The sequence below is a fragment of the Cinclus cinclus genome, chromosome 6, assembly GCF_963662255.1.
Source record: "Cinclus cinclus chromosome 6, bCinCin1.1, whole genome shotgun sequence".
NCBI classification, from domain to species: domain Eukaryota; kingdom Metazoa; phylum Chordata; class Aves; order Passeriformes; family Cinclidae; genus Cinclus; species Cinclus cinclus.
In genome coordinates this window covers 25,249,747-25,274,920 of record NC_085051.1, presented here as the reverse complement: position 1 = coordinate 25,274,920, position 25,174 = coordinate 25,249,747, and the positions used below count along the sequence as shown (strand labels likewise).

Sequence of the window (25,174 nt, the reverse complement as noted above, 5' to 3'; positions counted from 1 at the left end):
CACCAGGACAGTGTCTGTGATGGTGTTTTTGTAGAAGTCGAAATGGGGGTGCTGGGAAGCTGGTTCAGGACTGGGAAAAACAGTTGGCATGGTCATAATCAGGCAGGAAACGGGAAATGGAGTTGTGAGTAACAAACAGGAAGCGATGATGGCAGTGCAGCGCAGCCCAGTTTGGGCTCAAACTCAAGGAAAACGCTGCTCGGCTGTGAGGGAGGCAGGGAGCACTGTCTGCTCTGCACCCTGTACCACGGCTTGGTGTGCCCAGAGGCTCTTTGTCCTCAGCAGCTGCTTAAACAATAAGTCAGAACTGGTAAAGGCTTGTTTGCACTTCCCTAGCCATGAGGAGACTGAAGGAGCCCTTACAACATCCTTCGGAGTCACATAGCATTAACAATTTCACCTCGTATGTCGGGACGGAGAAACAGCCAGCCATAAAAATGGTGACCTCCTCAAGGACATGTAAGGGTTAAGTGTCTGCATCCCATCCCTTCAGAGAAGCACTGCCTGCTTCTCAAATTCATGCTTAAGGGTGCCTCTTGCCCAGCTCAAAACATCTTAAAAGTAGTTAAACATCTTAAAACTACTCAAAAGTAGTTGTCAGGTTTCAGTTAATGACATTGACCCTTCCAAGTATCATCCTTCACCCCCAGTTATTTCAGATGTCTCTCCAGGAGCAAACACTGGAAGGATCTACCTTTCTCTGTGAACCCTAGATAAGTCACACGGTTGGCTTAAACTAGATGCTTCACGCTTGGATGGCTGCAGTGAGGTGAGATGAATCTGCATCTGCTGGAGATGACTGAGAGCAGATTGTGCAGCAACTGCCAAAAAGGCAAGGAAATTCTTCCTCTTCATGTTTGAAAAATGTGTATCTGATGCAAGGGCTCCTTAACATTACTGTCTCTGTGAAAAAGAAGATTTTTGGAATTATAAGCACACAGGTATTTCTACCTCTTCCTAGGATGTAAGTGAACTCTTACCTCCAGAAACCTGGACAGGAATTCTGAATTGTATCTAGAATTTTGAAGAACTTCAAAAACCTCCTCCTGAGCAACTTATGACAAACATAAATACCATTAATAGCATGAAAATCAGTGTAATCTTCATGAAGGGAGAGGGTTGGGAGGAAGAAAATAGTCTCTGTAGTAAAAGGAGACATAAGAGGATGGAAAGCTATTGAAGAAACTAACACCGGGACCTGGTGGGCTGATTTGAAAGAGAGGATTAGAACAGGGCCATTTCTTTTTTAATTACCAAGCTTTTATCTCATGTGGGTTTTTACCCCCCAGACACATTTTGTTCAGATTGTCTTTTGTTTCTTTGTTGACAATCTTCCAGACAACAAATGAGTTTATGATCAAGAACAAAACGCTTTGGCAATGCTTTGGTATTTTCTGCCAAAGTAGAAAACGTAAGGCAAATATTAAACAGTGTTAATAGAGAAGTCATTTCAATTGCACAGAGATTCATATCTGCACCAGGGATTTTTGTGAACCCTGCTCACAAACCTTCATGGGAGCCATGTGCCCCAGTATGAGGATCATCAGAGCTCTTTCATGGTGCCAAGAAAGCCAAATCCTGTTCTGACTGGTGAAGGCCTCTCCAGCTATAAACCTCACTCACAGCAAATCTGTTTGGATGTTAAATACAGCTTAGTTCAATTTCATTTGTAAAAACAAACATGGTGCCTCTGTGACCTTCTAGGCAATTAGTTAAGAATATAATCACCAAAACCACTGTGAAGCAAGCAACAATTAAACAAATAAGCTATAAAGTACAGATGAAACATGTCATCACCAAACAGCCTCTCCTCAAACTGCATGATTTCCTCCATTAAATGTGTGTTTGCAAAACATGACTATGAGCAAGGTGCTCCTTTTGAACCTTTGGACTCTCCCTGGGGAAGACCTGATCTTCAGGCAGAGCAGCTGGCAGGGTGGGTTGGCTGCAGGAATAGATGGAGTCTGAGCACTGTCTCCGACTTGGCTGGCAAGAGGAAAAACAGAATGCTTGCAGAGGAAATGAAGAAGGTTTAAGCCCCTCCACAGTGTGTTACACAGATCACACAACGACCAGGGCTGTGTTATCTCCAGGTGTAGACCCCTCTATGTGCCTTAGCTGCAGGTGTCCCCTCTCACATGATACGTCAGCCAGAAGTGACCCAGTCAGAGGGGAGGATGGTGAGAGGCAGACTTGGGCAGCAGGAGTTATTTTCCAGTCCATTCCATGCCCTGCACTTTTAAACTTGACCTACTCTTCCTGTCCAGGGGAGCACTCCTGGAGTGTGGAGAGCTGCACAGAACCTGTCACCACCGAGTTCCTCCCGGATGTGTGGAGTGCTGCTGGAATGCAGTGAAGACCTCTGGGTGGCAGTGACTGCTGGGTGAGCTTTGGAAAGCAGATCTCTTTCCCTTTGCATCTCCCGAGGGACTAAAACCTCGTTGGAGGGGACAGCTGATGTATCTGAGAATGGAGCACCTCTGGGAAGATGATGGTCTGTCATCAAGATTTTAAAGCGAGGAAACAAAGGTACATTCAATGTACAAAGGTCCTTGGAATCAAATGCTGTCAGTGGAGCAATTGCTTTGGCATCTAAAATTATTTCTGGGTACACAATCAGTTAGCTGATGGACCAGAGAGTTCCATCCTAGCCCTGCAGCATGATAGACCACTGTGCTTCAGAAATATGCCCCAGAACTGTACAAGGAAAGAGGAGCAAGGATGGTAGTGGTAATGCCCAGCAGAAGCAGGAGAAAGGGTAGCTTTGTGGGGCTGTTTCCCAGAGAATGTCTGAGAGCAGAGTAGGATGGTTTGGAGCAGATGCAAGCATGATCAAGGAGAAATTTTGCTGCTTTGGGTGTCACTGGCCAACCTGCCAGCCCTGGGAGCTAAGCTGCCAAAACTTTTTAAGTTTTGAGAGAGAGCAGGGCTTAGGGAGGGAGAGGCAAAACGAGGTCAGGGAATCTTGATGGAGAGGGCATAAAATTGAAGTTTTGAAAACAATGAAGCATGGCAGAGGGCCACTGAGTGATGTCAATTCTCCACAACTGGAGTTTGGATTGAGAGAAAAATGTACTGGGAGTGTCATATTTGCTGCATAAAAGCAATGTGTGTTTATGGGACAGGTAGGGGTGATAAGGGAATGACAGGCAAACAAAAAAAATATATATATACGTAATTGTCTCTGTAGCTGAAGCTGCTGTGGTGGAGATTTGTTAGTGACCTGTGGTGCCTTTCTCGTTTTAGCATAAATTAATGAAAGACTAGACCAAGGAGCATTGAAAATACCTGATAAGCATTTTTGCAGAGATAGTTTCATCTGTTGCACTAGGTGGCTGCAATTGCACACTAACTAATTAACTCTTCCTCAGCAGCTCTTTCAAGTCTGAAAGCTGTTGCTGGTCAAGTCTTGTGCATGTCCTGTACTGACCCTAATTTTTACAAGCACCCCTCACCTACACCCACTTATGTAAACTCTGTGCTCTGTGCTGAATCCTGCTGCATGCTGTCTCAGCACCAGTGGGTGCTATAGCTACGAGTATATCCCAGCATCTGTCTCCCTTCATCAGCAGAGTCGTCAAAGAGGAAAGTGATGTAGGGCGGGAGCTGAACATGAGCAGTACCCCTCTCACTCATTCCAGCTCCAAAATCACTTAGACTCAAGGGCTCTGCGTGGCTATGGAATAGTTTTTAACAGGTGCTAATAAACATGAAAGAGTTTCTCAGAAGCAGAGTCCATTCTTAAAACTGTTGTTCTGTCACATGGCTTTCAAGTGAATTTGTGCTGTCTTTTAAAACTGGATGCCAAGTTTAGCTGCAGTCCTTGAGCCAAATCCACAATCTTACCATAGTTACTGCAAATTATGCTGAAAGCAATAAATTGTACAATTTGGTCTGAGAAGTCTATCAACTCGTTAAGAGCTTGTTAAGAGAAAAGGCACTGCTTATTGCAACATATTGGTCCTGACACGGTCTGTGGTCCTCAAGAGGAATCTCTGAAACTGAAGTTGAGGAGTCTTATAGCCAGAAGGATCTCAGCTCCTCCCAGTGAATTTACACACCGTGGCTCAGAGATGTACTCACCTGGGGGAGCCAGGCTGCTGAGCAGTCAGAGCACAGTGGCCCTCGGTGAAGAAGGTTTTGGCCAAAGATGTAGATTAAATCCTGGTCATGTTATATTATTCAGCTAATTTGCTTGTGGTTTCTTTGGCAAGGACTTGGGGATGTGCACACGTGCATAGATTCACATATGCTTTCCATCTCCCCCTGTGTGGAAGCCAGCACCGCTCCTGTTTTTCCTGTGTAGGATCTGTGATCTATTCTGGTAGCTGCATCGTGCAGTGCTGCCTCCAGTAAATATTCACAGATTTCCTTGTAAGATGATGCTTGCTTTTTTTTTTGGTTTTTTTTTCCTCTCTCCTGTGTGGATACACAAAGGTATGTGTTGTACCTGCTTTACCCCCATGGGATCTACATAATCAGGTCCACAGGTTTTAATGGATTTCAACTCCCTTCTGTCTATGGGTACAGTTTCCTGTCATGTTTTGAGCAGGAAGAGCCAAGTCTTTTTTGGTCTTAGCATTCCTGCTTGCCTAGGCATTGGGAAGAGTTCTCTGTCTATTTTCCTGTTTGATTTTTGTGTGTGTTTTGTTTTAAGCAGGACAGAGTGCATGTGTGTATGTAATCCATGTGCTCAATTAAGAGAGGCATCTGTTGGGTTTATTTCACATTGCCGAGGAAGGACTGCAAGCAGGGAGCATCTGCTCAGCTTTTTGTCAATGGCTTGTTTTTCATAATTTGCTCTACAGGGTGAATGTTTGGGGAGGGGGAGGTGGCTTTTTATTTCTGAGTTTCATATTAAATTTATTTTTTATGGTAGCTGGGGAAATTGGCTGGGATTTGAAAGTTAATTTTGCTGTGAAAAGGTCTAAAGAGGGAGAAACAAAACCATCTAAAGTAAACAGTATTTATGTAACCTTAATAATACATTCAGAAAGGCCCTTATGAATCATTATTTGCAGTATCTTAATGACAAAGTAATAAGAATTTGTTATGTTGCTTTTAAAATGTCACTGGGGTTTTAAATTTTTCATTTTTTGAAAAAAAGTAGCAGATTTTGCTTAAATTTTATTTTGGGGAAAGATAGGAAAGACATCCAATACTCAGATGATTTTTTTTGGCACATTGTCAACAACAACAAAACCCCCTGATTTTAAAATAGAGCAGCAGTAGTTTCCTGTTCTTATAGTTTTGCTTTTGTGCACTCAGATATTGGCTGTATTGCACCTAGCTGATTTAGTGAGAGACTTAATTGCCTGTAAATGTATGTGCTTCAAAGGCTACTAAACCTGCTGGGAGTGTTTATACAAGTGTGCTTTTTACACTTTTTATTTTTTCGGTGGAAATGTCCTCCAAAAGCACTGTAGAGGATAATGACTTTGCGATGCCCCGGGCCGGGAGGACACAGCTGCTGATGCAGTGTAGGGGACTCAGGAGGAGAAAGCCTGAAACTCCCCCTAATCCCACAAGTGAAAGACAAATCTTGCCCCTTGCAATCAAACAAAAAAGGGTACAATCTTACATGTGTAGATGTAGATGCTGTGCCAGAGTAACCTGTGGACAAGGCTTGGATCTTATTAAAAGCATTTAAAGAAATAGGATTAAAAAAGGTAGTACTAGTGTTTCGTTCTGTAAGTGAACCCCAAGACAACACATTTATTAAGCCACTTTGTGATGGTATTAAATCTGCATCTTTCATGTGATGAGTTGTCCGGGGAGAGGAAGAGTGAAGCATTAATAAAAATAACTTGCCTGACAGTTCAGTCCCACACCATAGCAAGAGAATATGTCTGTATGTGTATGTATATATATATATATGTAATTCAAGTATTATCTATCACAGTATAATTATGTATAATATTTCAAAATGTCAGCTGAATGCCACTCAGCTGAACAACTTTGTTGACATGCGTTTAGACCATAATTTTTTTACAAAAAGCAGCTGACATCAGTTAGTGTGCGAAATGCAAATGTAGGACTGCAAGGACCAGGCAGACAAGGTTACTTCTCTGGGGCTTCGCTACCCTTGGCTGTCCCAGAATAACATGTGTAAAAGGACAAACCACAACAAACTTTGTAGTAGCAGGAAAGTATTTTCATTGCTTGAAAAAAAAATAAAATTCAAACTTTGTCATCACATTAAAAACATTACACGAGAAGTAATAAACATATTTACACTTCTGTTTTGATTATAAATATACATTATATACAAAATAATGTTATAAAATGTAGAAAGTTCAGTGCTTCTGATTTTTTTTAAATTACTGAAATACTAGTCTTCAAAATAAACTACAAACAGACAAACTAAAACCCATATTATTGATTTGTGAAGGTCATCTTCAAAATGGTCCTACGTGGTCAGAGCAGAAGGTCAGTAGTGGACAATATGGAGGGGTCTTGTCTGCACAGTTCAAGGGAGTAGATGGGCTAGTCCAACAACAGTCTTTACAAGGGCAGGAATATCGCTGTCTGAGAGACAGCACAGTCCAGGCTTCTTCTAAGAGATCTTGTTTCTCCCTCCTCATTCTGCCCCATGCCCTGGTCTCATTCACGAGTGTCACGGCACTTTCCACTGGGGTGTCTGGTAGTATTGCTGTAAATATGTATAGAATAAAGGAGCTTCTGCCCACCTCTGGTTTCCGGGGACAGACACAGCATATTTTCCATGCAGCAGTGGGTGGGTATGAAAGAAACAGGATGAACCTAAAACCTTCTAACGCTAATCTCCACCTGTTTTGGCAGAGGGCATCTCAGTGGGTGCTTCACTACTGGGCATTTAGAACCAGGATGAAGAACAAGAGTTGGAGTTTTGCAACCAGATGGAGAAATAGGGGGTAAGTAGGCTGTGTCACACAGCTGCTGCTTCTTCAGAAAGTAACAGCTGCAATTTTGAGACTATTTGCAGTAAAAGGTGGCATGTAATTCAGAAACACGACATAAACCCCTGAATTTGTGTCAAATAAGGCGGGGAGAAGAGAATGAGGAAGGAGAAGAAAAGAAGTAATGTCTATTCACAATCACTGGTAGTGCAAAGGGCATGAAAACAGCTGAGATAGCTCAGCACATAAAGGTTCTAGGAGCTGATTGATTTTAAACGCATTTGTAAGGCTTTATATAGAGCTGGGATCACACCTCCTCCCAATCAGTGGGGACGAGGCAGTACACATTCCTTATCACAACTTCCACAAAAATCACGTTCCACATCATGGCTTGAGTCAATCAGTTCTCCAAAGCATCACCAAATGAGATGACATGTAAATTCAGTTTTCTTCTTTCCTCCTCCTCTCACCCCTTACACAGTCTCCAGTACATGCAGCAGGAGGGAGGAGATGCAAATGGATGTGTAGCAGGAAGTATCAACCACCTCTGCCCAGTACTGCTCAGGTAACTGCAAAAAGAGCAGTCAAGTTTCTGTTTGGGCTTGTTAGATTCTCTCGACACATTATAGGCACTTTTAAACCCAGAAAAAATGGAGACCTCATTTATGCTGTGTCCATTATCTGCATAGCAATGTGTCTTGCTTCGCACCTTCCATGGCAACACTTGTTACAGTTATGTGCCTCCTTATCTACCAGCACCTCCCATAACCAGAGTTCTGGAAAGCCAGGGGTCTGTCCATGAGGAACTGGTCTCAGCATCTTTTAAAACACCAACATTTTTAACCTCTCTCTTCCCTCTGCCTCCCCTTTTCAATAGCAAATGAGATTTCTGGTATCAAACTTCAAACAAGGGCAGTAAGAACAAAAAGGTGTATTGCATCTTTCAGTAAATTCACAGTCTGTCCAGTTCACTCAGTTCCATCCTCCGCCTGAGAGCAGCAAGTTGCATGTAATTAAAAACAGTCCAATCCAGTTCTGAATTGTAAACAATGCAGCAGAAACGTCCATCTACTGACATCACCAAATCTGAGGTGCAAATGGGCCAATCTTCAGTCTTATACCTGTCAGGATATAAAATAACACTAGGAATGAGAAGGAATCACAGCATACAGAGTAGTGCAGAACTAACAAACTATAATTCAGCTATGTCAAACCAAAGCTATTTAAGCCAAACATTACTGCAGTTTAATTCTCAGTGCTCAGTGCTTTCAGCTGGGTCCAGAGGCAAAGAATTACCAGCAAAAATAATAGTCATCTGTGTGATGAGTGGCCTCTCTACCTGGCCTGAGGGGGAGAACACTTACAAACCTGGGTGATTAACATTAGGGATCTGTGAAAAGTACATGATATAGTTAAACAGCTTATGTTTAGAAGCATTAAGACTGAATGATGCAGAGAGAGATTCTAGGGGTTGTCCTTCTGAAAATAGAAACATTTCTGGAGATGCCTGATGCAAATTTGGGACCCTAGCTTTGGTCAGCAAGATCTTTGAAGACGTAGCATTTAGGTGACTTAATGGGAATGAAGCGTCCAGCTGTCATTTGTATCTTTGAATGCTTTCACTTGGTCTTAAACTTTTAATATTGTTGGTTGACTTGTGTTCCAGCTTGCTTTCAAGGGGAAATCTGATATCCACCTTGGAAAGGGAGACTGAATCCTGCAGATCTGACTTCACAGATCACTGCTGTATGGCACAGCAAGCTTCTCTTTCCTACAGGGTGAAAAAGTAATCCTAAAGATGGCTACACCAAAGAAGACAGGTATTGGTTAACATCAAATTGCCTTTAACTTCCACTGAGACTTTTTCCAAAAGGCTAGTAATGCTTCAGGAACTTGTTGGTTCCTCAGTACCTGCTTTTTAGTCTTTAAAGTTCAATGTTAGGCCTTTCCTTTTTTTGTGCATCCCACTTTTCAATACAACGTAAAAATCGAGATGTTTTTTATCAGTAACAGAATTAACTTCCGTTAGAGAATATTTAGCTGGAGCTTAAATGCTAAGAGGTTGAAATTACCTTGTAACAGACTTCCTAAATGGCTGTTATGCCTATCCACTAACTCGTTCTGCTACCTCCATCTTCAGCTAGAAATCTATAGCTTTGCCTGCTTCCACAGAACAAAGATTATCCATTGTAGTCACAGGAAAAAACATGGCTTTACATCAATAGGCCTAAGAATTATTATTATTTCCATCTTTTCTGACCACCTATTTAAGAGGAAATAATCCTACAATGTGCTGAATTTTTACGGGCTGATGTTCTGTGTTTTCATCTACGACTGACTTATCTATGCCCAAAACCTCTGGTTTAATAAAATCAGAGTGGCTAATTTTCCACATTTGTATGTTCTGTGTGGGCCACAGAAGAGGAGAGGAAAATGCTGGAAAGTATCATGATCCCTGGAAACAGAGGAACCTTCTCAGATACAATACTAAAGGATAATTTGCCCCTTTACTTTGTGAATTTATGCCTGTCCACCTTTGTACCTACTTACCTCTGTGGCTATGATGCACTCATTTCTTTCTTCTGTTATCACAAAGACGGACTGGTACATTGAATCCCTCGGAGAGCATATCGCTGATATTCTGCATTCTGGCTTTTCACTAAGGCAGGGCAGAGAAAAAAGAACATTAGCTGACTACTAACAAGCCTGACTCTCAAAATCTACCATGAATATGGAGCAGTGGAATGAGATAGCTATGTGAAAGGGAAGTACATGGGATCAAGTTTCACACGTTCTGTGTCTGTCAGGATATTATGCTAGAGAAGTGGAGGTTAGGAATAGTGAGAGCCTTCCCATGCTCCTGCCATGTGCAACCTAACAGCATGTTCCTCAGAGCCCTTGGTGTAGCAACCACACACAGATCCCAGACAAGACCTTCAGTACATGAATCAGAAGACTGATAAGCCACTGAATACCCGCCCTTTTCTCCTTCTGAGAAAGAGTTGTTTTCACTCCATCATTCTTCTCAGCAAGCAGATCATCTTGCCTTCTTACAAAGGGAAATATTTTTAATTACTGTATGCCTTAACTGTTCCTCCTCCAAGATCTACTGAGGAAGGAAAGACATTTCTTACTTCCACCACTGGCCTAACCAATCCAGGTTCCTTCACAGTATCCATACTAACAGCACCCAGCACAAACACTCAAATTAATTGACTTAGCTAAGGATACCACTTGGCTGTGACATACATACTCCAGTATGAAGATTCCTGGCTTTGATTTCGTTTGTTTTCTATATTATCTGCTTGAGGTTTCTTTTCCCCTCATATGCTCCTTCTAGACTGATACAAAGATGAATGGCTTTAAGAAAGACTATAATAAAAACTGCATTCTCACCTGTGTAGTCGGAGGGGAGACTTCTCTCCTAAACACTTTTCACTTTTGTAATATTTATCTTCCGGTGTCCCTCTACTTGTCAGGTCTTTTACCAGATTGTAGTCCAGTTTATGGTTCTTGGGTTTGTAGTTTGATTTCTCCAGCCCACAGTCCACTTCAAGGTCTTTATTTTTATTGGTGTTTTTCAGCTGGGAAGCTGGAATGAGATTGTCCTTCTGGAAGTCAGAAAGGTTGTTCATCGTCTCCAACTCCTGCTCTGGGCGCATCCTCATCTGCCTGATGACCATTGCTATCATGCAGAACAATATGAGCAAAGCCACCAGCCCCACCCCCATGGATATAGCAATCCAGGGGACTGGTTTAGGAGGAAGTGTAACGGGCACTGAATAAACTGGCAATTCACAGCGGTTGCCCATGAAGCCAGAAGGACAGTAGCAAACAAAGTTGGCACTATAAAGTCCACTGTAGCATGTGCCTCCATTCTCACATGGCCCAGAAGCACATTCATCTCTGGTTTTGATGTCACAGTTCCTGCCACTGTAGCCTGGCATGCATGTGCAGGTGTAACCGTTGATTAGGTCATGACAAGTTCCCCCATTGGAACATGGGTTTCTGGCACAATCATTGATGTTTATCTCACATTTCTGACCAGAGAAACCAGCCTGACAGCGGCACATACGAATCTGCCCAAAGTAAAAGCAACTACCATCTGAGGGAAAAAAAAAAAGTAAAATAAAAATTAGACTGCAATGCACTTCACTCAGAAATCTAAACCTTTCCCTGATCAGCATGTTATACTACTTCAAGAAGAGAGAGGTTATTTTACAAAACAAGTGCACATCTGAAAGTTCATTCTACTTTACCCAATTGTATCACCGTCCCTTAAAATTATGCCCCTTCAAAATATGTGATAGAGTTTATTTAATTTAATTCTGCCATCTTCCCCATCATATGATAAACCTCGTGCATTGTTTTGCTGCACAGAAAATGCCAGTGAAAGTCCCGCCCCAGCAAGAGACTAAAATTAGGGTGGATGTGGAATACAGCGGGGGAGAGGGACTAATGTTCTAGAGGAAGAGTGGAGGTCAGATTGGATTTCTATCACTTCTGCACTGAAAAGCACAAAGGAGTCAGGGTCATGAGGATTTTTGATAAAAAGACTCACCATTTGCACACGGGTTGCTTGTGCACCTGTCTACTTTTTTTTCACAGTTTGACCCTGTGAAGCCGAAAGGGCAAACGCAAGCGTAGCTGGCCCCTTGTTCCTTTTCCAAGCACGTGCCACCGTTGAAGCACGGAGAATCTATACATGTCAGAGCGCTGTGCTCACAGTGAGTGCCATAGTAGCCAGGGGGGCACAGGCAGTGATAACCGTTCTCAATATCCTGCAAAACACAACATTAGGTCGCTGTTATTTAATGGAAATACCTCCCTGCATACTTAGTTCTGGTCAGCAGCAAGCACTGTTCAGTCCCTTCCCATCCACGGCCTGATGTGGCAAAAACGACATCAGGAGAGTAAAGAACTGCAGGTTGGACTGTGAGGGACAGAGTTGTGGATCAACCCTACTCAGAGTACAGGAGTAATCGTGCAGCTACACACGCAGAGCAGATGCAGTTGCAGGGAGCATGCAGGCAGCTAGACAAAAACATTGCTAGCACCACTACTGTCTAATGGGATCCAGAGGTGTTCCCAGAGGCCTTCCTGGAGCAGAGTGGTATGTGTTGACCTCACAGCTGTGATCAGGCCATTTATCCCCAGTGTGAGAGCCCTTTTTTTATTTCACAAGGGTTTAAGTTGCTTTGGCTTGGCTAAGTCCCACCACTTAAATCATAACAAACAGTTTCTTCTTTCCAAGTACTGTGTGTCCAAGGCCTTGAGAGAAAGGAGGTAGGATCTTGTGCTTTAATCTAAAAATTGCGTTGGCTTTCATCTAAACATGCATCAGATTACATTTAATATCTATAATCAACCAGCCTTTACCAATGCATCATTGATGAGAATCTATCATAAACTGGTTCCAGAAACAGGCTGAAACACTAAACTACCAGCATCTAAAAGTGTGGAATTCTGCTCTACAGAAAGTTTCAGCTGATTTCCCCTTTACTGTTTGACACTATTTTCTCATAGCGGAAAGCAACGTTTTCTTTTATTTGCTATTAAAATACAGACTTAGTGCCTTTCTGTATGAACAGTGGTTCGAGAAGCTTATTTTTAACAGATCTGCTCCCTCGTCAACCCTGGATCTTGCCGAGTTCTCATAATGGCTGCCACAGAAACCCAAGGATCAGTTGACTAGTTCCAGTCTAGATGATACATCTCCTCCTGTAACAGACTTCCTCCCCTGACACCTCTCGGACGGGGTTCAGTATGATAGTTGTGAGCGTCAGTAATGCACCCGCGTCCTATCGAATTCCCATTATGTTGTTACAGAACCGTTTCTGAAAAGGTACACCGCGGCTTGCTTCACACAAAGGCTTTACATCTAAGATGCCCCTACCGTGCAACTACCGCCGTTCCTGCAGGGATTGCTGTCGCACTCGCTGATCTCATGCTCGCAGTCGACGCCGGTGAAGCCGGGTTTGCACGCGCACGTGTAGCTGCCCTGGCCAGTGTTCATGCAAGTTGCTCCATTTTTGCATGGCCTGTGGTGAGTGCAGTAGTTCAGATCTGCAAAGATACCAAGAGTTAGGAGAAACATCTTTGACAGCTGGGAAACAATATACATACAAAAAGGCTGTAGTCAAGAAAAAAAGACAGAATTTCCAATGAAGCATTTAATTTTGCTATCAATGGGAATGCTGGAGATTGTTATCTGGGTTATTATCACTCATAATCAGATTACCATCTATCTCTTGAGCTCTGAATTTTGAGAGAACTGGCAAAAATGTAACTGTCATAGTGTTTTGGTATATTCTCCCTTTTTTTGTGGACAAAAAACTGTTAGCTGCAATGGGATTTAGGCACAAAATTGGAAAATGTACTTCATTAGAGTGTGTTCTCCAAAATATACACCACAGCACTATGGACACTTCATACACTGCATGTTACACACTAAAAGAGTGAGCCTCATCTTTAAAAGGTGTGCTCTGAGGCACATCCTGGAACGGCAGTGAGGAAAAATAAAAGATGTTTTGCCTTTCAGATTTAAACAAACACTAGTAATCTTTTATTGTTTATTTGCTCTCTTGTTATGGATGTTAGTAGATTAAACTGTAAAATGTTCTGCCAAGCTTGATGGTCTTATTTCTTCTGGTTTAATTTTGAGACAGAGGTTAAGCGTAAACTCATAGAACATAAGCAAGAAAAGCTTTATTATCTCTATAAATACTATAGAGTAATTTGAATGTAACTGGTTAATAGATAACTATAAGAAGAAAAAAAAAATTGCAACTTTACTTTTCCTGCTTAATTCAGCCTTCATCATCTTAATCCTATAACTGTCTGGAAACACTTAGCCTGCTTTGAGCACTTAATGATCTCAGTGCCAGCAATGCATATATGGCCTTGAGGACATGACTGCTCAGCTGGCTACGGTTCAGTGATTCAGTGGGTTGAATAGGTGGAAGTGGTCTGGTGTACCTTAAAATGGAACCTGTACTTTTCATTCTTACATGATTTTTCTCTCATGCTCCAGACTTATCACATGAGTTAACTTCCTTCTATGCAAAATAAGGAAGGCCCAAATGATGGTGTTTACTGCTGCTGGAAACTATTTATTAAATTGTTATACTTGTACAAGGACTAAGTTAAACTTTGCTTGAGCAGGCAGAAAACTTGGCTGTTCAACACTCATCCGGATTGTTAGGTCTTTCTCCAAGAGAAACTTATTTTGCAAGAGAAAAGCTGCAGCTACCAAAAAGGTTTCCTTGTTTTCAAGCAAAATTACTACAAAAAGTGGTATGTAAGGCTGTAGTGCTACAAACTGATGCCTGTGAAGATGTACCTCGGGGAAATTTAATTCCAGATCCAGTGGGTCAGATTCCTTAGTGCAGTACGAAGGAGTACCCAACCTAGAGCTCTAAGTGCAAGCTTCAGAACTAACCTTGATCACAGAAGAGGCCACCCCATCCTTCATCACATATGCACTGCCATTGTGTTTTACAAGTCCCGTGGCGGCAGCCTATATGGGGAATGCATTCATCACAGTAGCGGCCTTGCCAACCAGGACGGCAGCTAAAAGAAAAGTCCAATTAAAACATTAATGACGTGGAGAAGAGTTTAAGTTTCTATTGCTAGATAACATTTAAACTGAAGTTCAGACTGCAATTGCCATCTACTCACATGCACTCTCCAGGCTTGTTGCAGTATCCATTTTGTTCGGTACATCCGGCCAGACAGATGGCTGTGAAGAGAAATAAAAAAGCATAAATGTTTAGGTAAATACACAGGGTGATACAGAAGACACTTTTAAAGGATATAAAGCTATTAAAAAACACTTTTAAAAAACGAGTTTTACACTTTAAAAGTTTTGTTTTAAAATTTCTTGGTACAGGGAGTTCTGGAGCAGGAGGAAGTGAACAAGGAGAGCCAATGCTTGACAAGTTGTCCTTTGGTTTTTCTGTTTATGCAACAAACATGAACTCTTGCAACTCTTGAAAGAAAAGCAGCAAGAGAAACGGCTTTGGCTTGTGCTAATGAAAGGCTAAAAAAACCCAGTGGTACCCTGAGCTCAGAGTAAATGTTTCCACTACTGCACTGCAACACCTGTCTCATGTCCTCTGGCTGCAGAAATGGTTGGTGGCCGACTGCGTGAGCAAGCTGCTACCCTTTTACCTTGCAACAACTACTGCTATTCAGGGCTATCAGCCAAGGTCCCTTTCCTGCCAGCTCGCTCTTTGCTGCTAAGGCTCAGCAGAGGTACAGCACAGCGTCGGGTGGTTGCAGCCAAAGGGGGCAAAGTCCTCAGCGCGCAACTTTGCCTCTCCAGACAGGGAGCGGAGAGGTCGGCATGAAAACACGGCCCGGGCCACGGGAGGCCTCCGTGAGCTTTAGAGCCGCGCCCGCCGTCCCGCCCTCCCGGTGCCCGCGGCACTCACGCTCGGTGCAGTACTCGCCGGCCCAGCCGGGCAGGCACGCCAGGCTCCCGTCCGCCGCGCACACGTAGTGCCCGAACCGGTCGTCGCGGCGCTTGCAAAGGCGGGAGCAGCTCTCGCCGTAGTAGTTCTCGCTGCAGACCACGCGGTAGGAGTAGCGCAGCTTGGTCAGCGGGCCCTGATGCACGTCCTGCGACCAGTCCTCGCTCACCGACAGCGACCGCTGGATCGACATCTGGCTGATGAGCCACTCGTCCGGGGGCGGCCGGGAGCCTGCGGGAGAGCGGGCGCGGGTCAGCGGCTCTGAGCCCGCCGCGTCCCACCCCGCCGGGCCAGCGGAGCGGGATGCCCCGCTCGTACATACATATACATATACATATACATATACATATACATATACATATACATATACATACACACACACACACACAGACACACGCACATACATATACACAGGCACGCACGTGGACATCGATGTATGTATGCAAGGGTACAAAAGGGTGGCCACCAGGGTGTGCGAACCCGGGCCAAAGGGACTCAGCTGAGGGGCCTGTGAAAGGAGGGCTGCTGTGAAATATCCTTTTCCTCTCCTCTCAGAAAAACATCCCAAAGCCATTATTCCTTTCCAAAGGGCGGAATTCGAGCAAGGTGTAAAATACAGGAAAAGGCGGACGGGGCTTGCTGGCAGGCTCCCGGCTTTCTCACCGCAGCCCGCCTCGCTTTCCCACGCCAAAAATAAACCGGAGGAAACGCAATTGTGTTGGAGATTAGGCCGAGGCAGAATCAAAGCGGCCCCTGATGGATATCGTTGGGGGACCGGCTCCTGATGGTGGGATAAAGGCGGCCCTGGAGTTATGGCATAAACAGCTGAGCCGGGGGGGCCGCCGGGCGGGGGGGAACACTCGGGACGGGCCGGGGGCGCTCCCGCCGCGCGGGCTCCCCCTGCCGGCGGCGCGCGCGGTATTCACCTTCCGGCAGGTAGTTGTCAGGCGCGTGCCAGGCCTGGATGATCAGGGAGAAGGTTCCCTGCGGGAGAGAAAGCAGCGTCAGCCCCGCACCCCACCGCGCACAGCCGGCCCGAGCCGCGCCCCGCCGCACACCAGCCCTGCCCTGCCCTGCCCCGCATTTGCGCTCTCTCCCCGCGGCTACGCGCTTCCCTCCTTCCTACAGACCACGGATACACATCCCCACCTCTAAGCCCCCCAGCTCCTTGCTTTATCTCTCTTAATAACATTGGTTATCCCAAGTACTTCTGATCTGGATGAGCTCTCTCACTGGGCTCCCCTCCCCTCCTCCTCCCCCCCCCCCCCCCCCCAATTTTTTTAAAGGAAATTCTGTCAATAAGTCTAAAGGCAAAAGTAGTTTGTTTGCATTAGAGGTTATCAGCCCGCCGCGGGTAACCTGCTCTTGCCACCCTCCTGCCCCACCATCGCAATCGGGTTTAAAGTGGAGTCTCACCGGCCACGTGAAGTTAAAGGGCAGCTTAATAGGGCTGTCAAATCTCTCTGTATCCTTGATGCTGAAGGAGTTTATTCCCAGAACCGGAGTGATGATGCTGCCGAAAGTGCAGGAGCCTGGGGAAACCACTGTCTGAAAATGCTTCAAACAAACGCGAAAGAAGGTCCTGCAGTGGGGGGAGCAGGTCTTCCCGCTGGCCAGAGACCCGTGGCTATTCACGAATTCGTGTAGCTCCAGCTGGAAGACGCCGGAGCCGGACACCCTCTGCACAAAGAGGAGATACACAAAACAGCCAAATCAGACCTTACCCGGCTTTGCCATGCAAACTTGTTTCCATCACCCACTTTACGTTTCGCCAACCCTTTTTTTGTTTTGTTTTGTTTTTTCGTGTGAGATTACCTGCTGCAAAATCGTTAACAGAAACGTCAAGCCAAAGATGCGCAAGGCTGTCATCCTTGTGTTATTCGAGCTTCCAGTTCTTAGTGGGTTTGGTTTTCCTTCTGTATTCCTCAAATGGACCAAGAAAGCGGTTCTCGTTCGAGGGAGAAAAGAGAGGCGTCACGGCGATTCTCCTGGAGCAACCTGCTCTTCCCAATATTCCCCGAGGACCAGCAGAAATCGGAAGGTAAAATCCAGGTGTCGATCCGTCCCCTTCTGGGAATTAATCCTGCAGCCAGCCGCCGACCTCTGATCGCTGTCGTCGCCTTTATAAACTCCAAAGCCGGGTGGGTTTGGTGAGAGACGCGGAGGGGAGTGCTTAGTGTGGAACCGCTCCTCCTTTAACCGGTGCTAACAGCGCTCAGTAAATGGAAAACTTGCTTCGCTTCGAGCTGTTTATATAGTTGCCTCGCATCCTCACAAGCTCATTATGTAAACTGTCAGTCAGACTCACGGGCGATCCCTCCCCTTTTCCATCTTTCCTTTCTGGAAAAAAGAACCAAATGTTGCGGAGAGCCCTCATATCCCGAATTAATACCCTGCTGCTGCCGCCGCCGCCGCCGCTGCCGCGCTGCCCGCCGAGGAGCCGAGCTGATTACGAACGAGCCGAGCATCTGTTGAGATATTTACTGCGCTCACCCTGGGAGAGAGAGTTCCCTCGAAAATCAGACGCCTCTCCACAGGGCAGCTTTCTACAGCGGCCGAACAATAGAGGATGAAATGTTTCAAAAATACGCTAGTTTGTTAGTTAGTTAGTCAGTTTGTTTCCCGCTGCCCTCCACCCCACAGCTCCACGCGTGTCCCCCCTCCCCGGCCGTGTCCCGGGCGGCGGGACGGGGCGGCGCGGTGCCCTGCAGCCACGGCCGGCCGGCGAGCAGGAGCTGCCCTGCCCGGCGGGGGCTGGCCCCGGCTAGAAACCAAAAGTAAAACGATGTTTGCCCGGCAGGCGGGCACCCGGGGCGGCTCCCCAGCTCTGGGGCGCCCGTGCCGCAGGTCCGGCCCCATTGCTGACCCCGAGTAACGGAGCCCACCGAGGAAGGAGCGGGTGATGGCAGGGGAGGCGGGCACGGCGGGGATCGACCGGCGCTCGGTCGCCCTTCCGAGTTCGGTGGCGAACGAGCGCTCCTGAGAGGTGGCCGGGGTCGACAGCAAGGACGGAGCTGGATTTTCCACAGACTGTCCCGGCTCCCAGAAACACGGGCAAGGGGAAAACTCGGGCGCCTGCAGGCAAGCGGGCAGGGAGCGGGGCCGCGGGCCGTGTCTGGCCGCGGCCGGGTTGCGGTCTGGCGTGTGCCATAAAGCCCTTGGCCTGATTGCAGCGTGCGCTTATTGTTGGGTCGCGTGTCCCTCATTAAAGCCAAGCACAGAGAAGGCCTTTCATGTGGCTTTTTATTTCAGCTTGTTAAATGGATGGGAGGCCGGAGGGGGGGGGGGGAGGGAAGGAGGGAGGGAGAGATAAACCCTCAGCTGTATGGTAATGAGGTCTTGCCACCTTTCTGCCAGCGCCGGGCGCGCCAGGCTGCGGGCCTCCGCGGCGTGGGTCACCTGGGGAGCAACGCGGGGCGCAGAGCACTGCCGGTCCCCTCCCGCCCCTCTGCTCTCCCAAAGGGTCTGTTCTCGCAACGTTACTTCCTCACCCCGACTTCGCTCGGGGGGGATAAGGAAGGCCGGGGGTATGGATCGCTTGGAGGCGAGGCACCATGGGGAGGGCACACTTTAGTCAAACTTCCCAGGCCGTCGTGCTCCTTCGTACATTTGAAGCGGCTGCTCTCCATGGAGACAGGGTCCAAACGCCCGAGGTGTCACCGGGAGGGCCGGGGGACAGGTGGGGAACACGACAGGGCTTCTCAGAGAAAGCGTGGGGGAAATCCACGGGCACCGCCGGGATTGGTTTGGGCAGAGGAGCGGGCTAGAAGTCGGGGTCGCCACCCAAAAGAGGATTAGAACTTCTCCCGGTCCCCACTGCGCCTGTGAAAGCCGAAGCCGGGAGGCACAAACTCTGGCAATGTCGGGGGACTGCACCCTTGGCTTGGCTCTGTCCCGAGTAGCCCGGCTGTCGCCGGGGGTACGTGTTTGTGCGGACGGGAGCCGTGTCCGTGGAGGAGATAAGCCGCGAGGCAGAGGGGCACAGGCGAGGAGCTCTTTTGTCTCGGCCTCGTAAACAAGTGGGAAGGAGGAATGTGTCGCCGCTGATGAACTAGGAATTTTGCAGCGATCCACCCGGCCAGATCCCGGCTTTACCAGCAGCAGCGTCAACTGTCAAAATCAAATCTGATGCTAATAGCTTCGGTACTAAATAAAATGAGAGGCCAGATAACATCAGTGCTTGATAAATGGTAATGAGTGTCTAACCTAGGGGAACAGAAGGGCTGTGGGGCTCTTTAATTCAGTATTGAAAGGCTAGCTGGGTACTGCAGGCTCTAGCAGATGTTAGTATGTGTGTGTTTTGATTTTTGACTTGTATTGGACGTTTATTAGGCTAACCAGAGCCACCCCACGCATGGCCACTTGGTCCAGGCACCATCTGGCACAAGCAGGGCGGCGTGCAAGAATAGGGCCTTGCTTTGGTGCTGAGGATCCACAGGCAGCATCTACCATATGGACCCGGAGCTAATGTAGGTTAAAGCAAGACAAGCTCATCTCTGCTTTTCACAGCTCCGCCAAACCTCTCTGCCGTCCTGGAGGAGTGCACCTTGGCGGCTGGAGAAGAGCTGCCACCTCTGCCTTCCCCCAGATCTGATCAAAGGGGTGCAAGCCCCTCGAGCACACCTCAGCCCGCTCAACAACCCTTGAGTGGCCGCTGTTTTTCGAGTCAAGCTTTACACTTAGCTTTGCTTGTTCCCGGCGGGAGCACAGGTTGCTCCAGCTCCCTACCCCCTAAAACCAAATATTTTCAGAAGATCGAGTGAGTGGTGCAAAACAGACGCTAAATCCTCCTCGAAACTCCAGACCATTATTTTGATTGCAGCTATAAAAAGAATTCGTAATAAAATAATAACAGGGGAATATAATAAACCACCTGCTGCATGTTGACACACACGCACAGAGAGTTCAGATAAGGGGAGAAAAAAAGTTTCACTAATAGCATCAAACAGCTGAGCCTGAAAGTCGGCCGAGAGCAGATTAGAAGCACAACTCCTGCAAACTCTTTCCTGTGCCCAGCACGCCATCCTGGGTCATTTGGAGAGCAGCAGCCCAGCCACCTCCCCTAAGATCCTCGGCTCAGTTCGAGGGGTTCCTGTCCTAGGGACGGGGAAAAGCCCGCAGGGCCCCTGGCTTTGCCAAGGGGGTCTGCCCGCAGCCCCTGTCGGGATGCTGGGCACTGACCGGACCGGACATACCCGGTGGTCGCTGCCTCCCCGTCCTTTCCACCCTGCTTTCTCTCTCTCTCCAGCTCACTTACTCGAGGTCAGGGCGCTTTCTTCCCCTCTTTCGCGCCCCATTTGCTGCCGATTTATCTCCAGGCTGGCCCGGCTCAGCATACGCGTGGCCGGGCCAAACGCATCTCGCTAACGAGACAACGTTAATTAATTCCGGGCGGGTGAAAGTTGCCAGCCTGCCCAAGCCATCCCTCCCCCAGAGCCTTCGTGCCAGGCTGCCCTCCTCCGTTCCCGGGGGGACGTCCAGCGCTCCCCCACCCGCGGGACGTGCCCGAGCCCCCCCGTCCCCGGCTGCCCGTGTCGTGCTGCTGTCAGCCTGCCAAAACCCGGGAAAGGGGCTGCGAAGGGCTCGCTATCGCCCGCACAGACACAGCCAGCAGCACCTGCATCGCGACCATCAGCCCCTCTTTTCTCTTTTCCTGAAAGCTTCATGCTTTCTAATCTGCCTGCCTCACCCACGGGGGGAAATTCCCACGGGGAGTGAGGTCTGGGCGTAAGCGGCTCCCGGTAATGCTGTTGCCACCATGAGCTTTCTGCGTGGCTTCTGCTGGGCTGCTTTTAAGGTGTTGAAGGTACAGAGCATCCATACCTACGGCCGGGACAGGACCTGCCGGATTCTCCGGCTGCGCCGTGGTGCCACCCGGGGTTTTTGGAACGGGACACGCCCGAGGCTGTCCCTGCTTCTCCTGTGTCCAAGGTGTCCTAGGCTGTCCCTTAAAGCAATATGAAGCCACAGCCAAGTTGGCCTGGATTCCTGGCCGGGTCGATCTTAGCTGGGGGCTAAGCATCTCCCTGCATCTTCCTCTTTCCCCTAACCTAGGGGACGACTGACCCTTCCCTGTGCCCGGGAGCGGTGCGGATGCCCGAGGGGCACGGCTGCTCTCTCCCCTCCCCTGCCCTCGCCGCCACCGCTGCCCACCCACCTGCCTTTCTCCGCACTCATTTGGGAGGGGATGGCGGGGCGCGGAGCGGGGAGCAGCGTACTCGCGCCTTGGCGCCCTTTAGTCACCTTTCCCCGGGACCCGACCCCTTCACCCTCAGGGTCCTGGGCTGCGGGGCGCCCAAAAACCCCTCGCAACTCCAGAGCCCCGCGGGCTGCCCTACACTTGTTCAAGTTTATAATTACAATTTTGTCGGTCAGTGCAGCATCCCTGGCGCCTGTACGAGCGCGGTGCGGTGTTTTACTGAGCACCTTGCGCGCCTTTCTCGGGAGCGTTCCTGCTTCCTGGCTCTACGATCTGTTTCGGGGCTGGCCTCGCTGGTCACCTTTTTGATCACGGAGTGAGTTTGATCTCTTAGTCAGAGACTCGCCCATTTATTCAGTGCTCTCCAGCCCTTCCATGTGCACAGCATCACTTTTTGAGACGGATTCCCCGATGGCTTTAAAGCCCCTTAGCTAGAAAGTTGCTCATCCATTCAGCGCTGACACACCCCGAGAGCCTCTAAGAAAAAAAAAAAAAAAAAAAAGAAAGAAAAAAAAAGGGGGGGGGGAAGGAGAGGGAAAAGAAGAGAGAGAGAGAAAAAAAAAAAATCCCCCTTGCTTGTTTTGTTTCTGCCTAAATGCCCGTAGCGTGGAGCATCCCTCCAGGGAGCGCCTCTCGGAGGGGTGTTAATGTGGTCGATTTGGGGTACAAATGTTTGGAAATGTTTCCCGATTCGCACAGAAGGAGGGGGGATTTGCAAACTGTTGCTGCCACATGGCCCCTCCAGCCTGCCCATTCTCATTGTAATGAGGCCGGCGCGTGCCTCATCTGCCGCGGGGCGCTGCCACGGGCGGCCCGGACACGCCGAGCCCAACTGGGGCGGGCGGCACCGCCGCGCAGCGCCCGCCCTCCCGCGCGGGGCCGGCCCGGGAGCCCGGGGAGCCCGCGGCAGCCGCCGCCGGCGGGACCGGACCCGGCCGGGCCGCGCTCCCCGCTGCCCGCTCACCCCGAGCCGGCCCGTGAAGAAAAGCACATTTCTGTTAAAGGCTGTAACGATCACCATTGAGTCTCTCGCTACAAATCGATGGCTTCTTTTCCATACAAATGCCTGCTTATGCCTTTATGTTCTCCATCTGTTTGTAGCTAACACCTGCCATTCAATAAATCGATTTGGCCATTTAATGTAACAGCTTCCCGGGACATTTTTTCATGCCAGATGCCACAGCAGCTCCAAACCTCTACCCCAGCCCAGCGCCCCATGAGCACAGCCGCCCAGCACGGGGCTGTGCCTTGGCAGAAACCTGCTGCCGGGGTGTGGAGCAGAGTGGAAAAGTAAAGAAAATATGAAAAAGTGGCTTTATTATAAAAGAAAAAAAAAATAACACTAACCTCAGCGATTCCATGTTTTTCTTTAATGCTGTGGTTTCTGTATGCCTGGGGAAGTTTCATCTGGTCCTCACTACCTGCAGCAGGTGTACGGGTAGTGCTGGGATTCCTGTGGGTCACAGGCATCAGGGCACCTTGTGATATGTTTGGTTCCCTTTTATTGTGCTCACCAATAGTTACTTTGCATGTTTTAGTGAGTTCCATGTTTAAAGGACGCAAAGACATTGCCTGCAGTTTATCACTCCGTGACATGGGGCAAGGTTCCTAACAGAGACTTGTGGGATGAGAAACTCCAACACTTTACCTGTTTCAGAGGATTGCCCCTCTTTGAGAGACCACTTTGATGGGCATTAAAGTTGAGACCCTCCATCCTGCAGTCCCTGACAGGAAGAGCAGGGAGACGTGAGTTTCTTGCCCATGTGCTGCTCTGCCCCATACCTTGGCAAAACTTGGGTTACCTTTTGGCTGCCCCAAAACACTTTCCCGGCTAGACTGACACAGAGAGGGAAAAGTGGATCTCTCTAGGTGTCACCCCATAGGTCTCAGGGGAGGGAAAACAGCATCTGGGGGTATGAGAAAGTGATGTAATATAGCATGGGGAAGTTACAGGATTGTCTTCTCATGAAGGAAATGAGGAGCTCTGGGCTGGCTGAGTTCCTCCAGAAGAAGTAATTTCAGTACTTCTGGGATTTTGTTTGACTGTATTTGTTGTATAGTTTATTGTGCTTAGAGCCTTTGAAAGGTGCCTTTGCTTTGAATTTGAATAAACACATAAAATGAAATGTAATACAAAAATAGTTAGGGATATACACATATTTTAGCTAAGTGGGTCTGTTTCTTTCTTAATTAATTTAGTGCAGGCCATGATACCATTTGTAAATGCACCCATAAAAGCCTAATTTGATCTGAAAGACACTAACTCATGAAATTGTTTGGCACTTTTACCCAAAATAGCTGGATAAAATTGGGATTTCTCATAAAAAAACACCCATGGAAGCTATGGCTAGAACTGAGAGTAGTTACCTGGGAGATGACCAAATCTTTATTTTAATTCTGAGAGTTGTGGCTGAGATCTGCAGGGAAGAGTTGGAGGGAAGATTTCTCACTTGGAGCAGAAGTTCCCACGTTTTGTTTCATGTACAAGTCATATGTGGATCAGCATTTATGGATGAGGCAGTGGCCTGAAGCAGCATAACAAAACAAGTACAGGCTGCCTTCTTAAAGGGGAAGAATTCCCTTTGCAGGCTCCATAGTAAATGTCCCCTGGGCCAGGCTTTGGGAACTCCTGCATCAGAAGGTTTGTGTCTTCAAACAGATGGCCAGGCAGCACTTGGCTACTTAGAATATGTTTGGGGCTATATTATATAGCGCTGAGTAAAGAGATCTGTCACAGAAAAACAGCAAAAGGCAGTTCTAGCCCTTCCCCTGGGGAGTGGCATGGATCCACACTCTGCCTGTGTTACCAGTCCCTCCTTTCCCGTCCCCCATCCCGAGCCCACGGGATGTTTGGTAGGGGCCCAGCATCGTGGTGCTCACTTCAGACAATCAGAGGAGGAAGCCTCAGACCTCTGGCATGTGAGAGTTGGCAGAGCAAATCCCAGAGTACGGCCTCAGTGCAGCCATTGTGCAGCCTGTCCCAGGGGACAGAGAAGAGAGCAGAGCAGAGTTTGGAATAACTTCTGGAGTGGCCAGAGGTGCATGGCATACAGCTTGGCATGCATAGGAGACTGATGAGATGCCATCATCCCCGTGGGGCTTGGGGCTGATCCCTTGTAGCAGGAGGTATCCTGCCATCAAAGCATTGCTGCTGCATGGGGTGTTTGCTGGACTCTTCTGCTTTCTTCACTCTTCTGATAGTCCGGTGTTAGGCAGAAGCTGTTAAATGCCCAGGCCTGAATTACTGGAGAGATGTGTAGGCCAGTACTGGCAGGAAAAATTCTGTGAAACTCAGTGGAGCTGCACCTGCTCGTGCACCAGGATAAGCTGCAGCGGCAGCAGCGGCAGCAGCAGCAGCAGCAGCAGCAGCAGCAGCAGCAGCAAACATCTCAGAGCTGCACACTGGCAGAAGTTAAAGGTATTTAAAATGCAGTTGGCCACCTAAGTAAGAAAATCCACTTTGGAATCCCTTCACTGGAAGTAAAACTTGCTAATCCCTGGAGAGAAAGACCTTCCTGACTTATATCCCTAGCATTTATATTTATTTCTAGCAACAAAAAGTTTTAACCAGGACCAGCTGCTTCCACAGCCAATCAAAACCAGTTCTAGATTGCCCAGATGGA

At 47.7% G+C, this 25,174-nt stretch overlaps 1 protein-coding gene across 1 annotated transcript; it reads right to left on the bottom strand.

Moving 5' to 3' along the window:
* Window positions 1–9,398: 9,398 nt before the first annotated feature.
* Window positions 9,399–17,221, bottom strand: DLL4 (delta like canonical Notch ligand 4). The gene is made up of 10 exons (XM_062494860.1): window positions 17,168–17,221; window positions 16,769–17,032; window positions 16,279–16,336; window positions 15,314–15,583; window positions 14,559–14,619; window positions 14,320–14,450; window positions 12,775–12,944; window positions 11,440–11,659; window positions 10,275–10,983; window positions 9,399–9,537 (listed from the first exon to the last, which is right to left on the bottom strand). The coding sequence occupies exons 1-10, from the start codon at window positions 17,219–17,221 to the stop codon at window positions 9,399–9,401; spliced, it is 2,076 nt and encodes a 691-aa protein (XP_062350844.1).
* Window positions 17,222–25,174: the final 7,953 nt, after the last annotated feature.